This window comes from Sinocyclocheilus rhinocerous, unplaced genomic scaffold (genome assembly GCF_001515625.1).
Source record: "Sinocyclocheilus rhinocerous isolate Xijiao unplaced genomic scaffold, SAMN03320098_v1.1 scaffold788, whole genome shotgun sequence".
Lineage (NCBI taxonomy): Eukaryota > Metazoa > Chordata > Actinopteri > Cypriniformes > Cyprinidae > Sinocyclocheilus > Sinocyclocheilus rhinocerous.
In genome coordinates, this window is record NW_015664008.1 from 243,950 (window position 1) to 246,754 (window position 2,805).

A 2,805-nucleotide genomic window follows, 5' to 3' on the forward strand; every position below is an offset into this window, starting at 1 on the left:
TTTTCAAGATGCACCTGTATATTCTGATCCTTGACGCGATCGCGCAGCAGCGCAAAGTTGATTCTGTGCTTACTTGATCAAATATTTGATGAATTTTAAAATGTTGTAGATTTAAGTAGCAAATGAGAATCGCTAAAATTATTGAATATATTTTGAGGCAAAGGTCTTCTTTATGATTTTTGTTTAAGGTAATTAAAGCAACAGTTTTTAAATAACGAACGAATATGTAAAAGTATGGTATTTGGGGTAAAAAGCACCCCTGCTGTTGGGGCTAAAGGCACAGTAATTAACATGATAATTAGCAGATAGCTGACTTTTTTCATTTGTTGACATGACATGGTTAGATTAAGATGGAAAATATATATTATGTTGGGTGTCCATCTTAGAGATAATCACTATGTTTGAAATGAAACCATCATATTTAAAAACATGATATTAATCATATCATATAATAAAATATAATTTGTTGTTACTACTGTAAATCTATATTAAATTATTATGGGATCTCCTTCAATGCTTTCAGAATCTTTACTTATTAAAATTATTTTGTTTCTGTATTTTAAAATATATGTTTTATATTAACATATTTTAAACACAGTATTTTTATTGAACAAAAATTAATTCTTTTATTTTTCAAAATAAGCAGAAAATAGTACAAACTTTGCTAAAGTGATTGTTTTGAACAAGTATTAACTTAGACATTATCAAACAAAACATTATTTTAGCTAAAGTATTTGTATCAATACTGTGTGCCTTTTGCCCAATGCTGATGAGCATGCCACCTCATACATTTATAAGATTTTTAAACAAAATAAACGACTTGTATGATTTACTTTCACACAAAATCACTTTCTCCATAAATGTTCAATACAAAGGTATATATTTTTTCTGCAATCATACACTTTGGGCACAGTGAAAAGCACATTTTTCTTAGGGTGTGCCTTTAGCCATTGTACCCTATATATATATATATATTTATTAATTTTTTTTTTCAAAATAGGTTGTTGCGTGTTAATTGCATCACAGTGGCTTTTATTTAACCAATAAAATGATTTAAAGGGGTCATATGATGCTATTTTAAAGATCATTATTTTGTGTATTTGATGTAACAGAATATGTTGACATGCTTTAATGTTCAAAAAACACATTCTTTTTCAAATACTGTACATTATTGTAGGTCCTCTATGCCCCGCCTTTCTCAAACACGTAGTTTTCAACAAAGCCCCCTCCTTTGAGGGGTCTCAAGCGCAGTCTGCTCTGATTGGCCAGCTGAACCAGTGCATTGTGATTGGCCGAACACCACAAGCACGCGTCGGAAATGCAACGCCCCTTACCATAATCCAGCTTTCAAAGTAAATATCAAGACAGTTAATAATGTCGTTAGTTTTACCATCAGTTCAAGCCCGAAAGGGCAACAGAGTCACGTGACAGACACAGTGATGATGCAGTACACAAGCCGCGGTTAAGACAGCTGACGTGCTATGATGTCTGACAGGCTGTTCACACTCCTGTGATGTGACCTATAAAAAAACAACAACAAAAAACAACAACAACAACAACAAAAAATTCTCAAATGAACATTTATGTTCCACAGAAAGTTTCCCAAAAAGTAAAATACTTGAAAAAAGTCTGCACACTCCACACAACCTTTTTTGTTTAAAGAATAGCTATTTTTCTATATTGAAGTCTCTTCACAGTTTTAGTCTCTTAGATGTTTTAATGGTTTAAACCCCACTAAAAAATATCAAAATTAATTTTTATGCTTTTATGTTTTCTAGGGAATGAAAACCCAGAAAGTGTTTTAAACCAAGGAACAGATCCAGGGCTTCAGCCAATCAGAGTGAGGACGGGGTTCATCTACAACCTTTCCCAGGCCACACCTTCTACTTGTTAAGAACTTCCTTTGGCCGCAGAATGCAGTGGCTGTTATTGCCCTATTTAAAGGCCAGTAAACAAATGTAAAGTGACTAATGTTTTCTATGTCAGTTAAACTCTCAATGCCGTCCATTATCTGAAGATAACGACGTGTGATGATGCATTTGAACATCAAGGTTATTTCGACGGTCATTCGGTGACTATAGTGACTACCATGAGGTATACAGAATTTAATATTTATCATCCACCATAGCTATTCCTAACACCACAACTGCGCTATAATTTCTTTCAGGTACAAGCCATGGTTAAACATTGCAGGAACATGTGGTGGACAGACACAAAGCAGACGGATTGGACTTTGTAGAACATTACCTCAGTTTTCATCCAGTTAGAAAACTGCAACATCAGTCGGCTATTGATTGACAGACGTATTTTTCCTCTCGCTGCTCGTGTGATAAGACAGCAGTCTTGGACAAACGCTTCTTGACCCTGACTGGCCGTTGCCATGGCTTCTATTGCCATGACTCCTGTTCCCATGGTTCCTCTGCCTTAAAGGGAAGTTTGTCTGATTAGATGAACAATGGTGTTATTTTGGGTGGTTCCTCCTTTTTTGCCTTGTTTTGCTTTTGGTTGTATATGTGCACAGATATGCATTGACACATTCTTTGTATTTATTTTTATGACCTGGTCCTTCCTAGTACAGCTTTTATAGAGTTCTAACATTAATAAATGCAAACTCAAGGTCTTCCAAACTCTAATTATTTTGATTTCATTAGCAGATTCTGCTGACAGTGCAGACGACGGTGACATCTTTAGCTCTCGGCCAGCAGATAAAGTCAGTTGTGACAGCCAAACATGCAATGCTGAGTAGGTGTTCTTTCTCTTTCATCCTCATTCTGTATATCTCCGCTCCCTTCCCCCCCATAAGCG

The 2,805-nt window shown here is 35.3% G+C and overlaps 1 protein-coding gene across 4 annotated transcripts in view; it reads left to right on the top strand.

Moving 5' to 3' along the window:
• Positions 1-2,805, top strand: part of LOC107729082 (DNA repair protein RAD51 homolog 2) — a 44,829-nt gene extending 42,024 nt beyond the window's left edge. For 2 of the 4 annotated variants that reach the window (XR_001638550.1, XR_001638552.1), the window contains exons 10-11: positions 1,779-1,944; positions 2,168-2,805. Coding sequence is in view for 1 of the 4 variants with exons in the window: in XM_016539437.1 (XP_016394923.1) it covers positions 1,779-1,894 (116 nt within the window). In the remaining 3 variants the exon portion in view is untranslated. Of the gene's footprint in view, positions 1-1,778 lie in introns of all 4 variants that reach the window. The other 2 variants (XR_001638551.1, XM_016539437.1) reach the window with 2 other exon arrangements.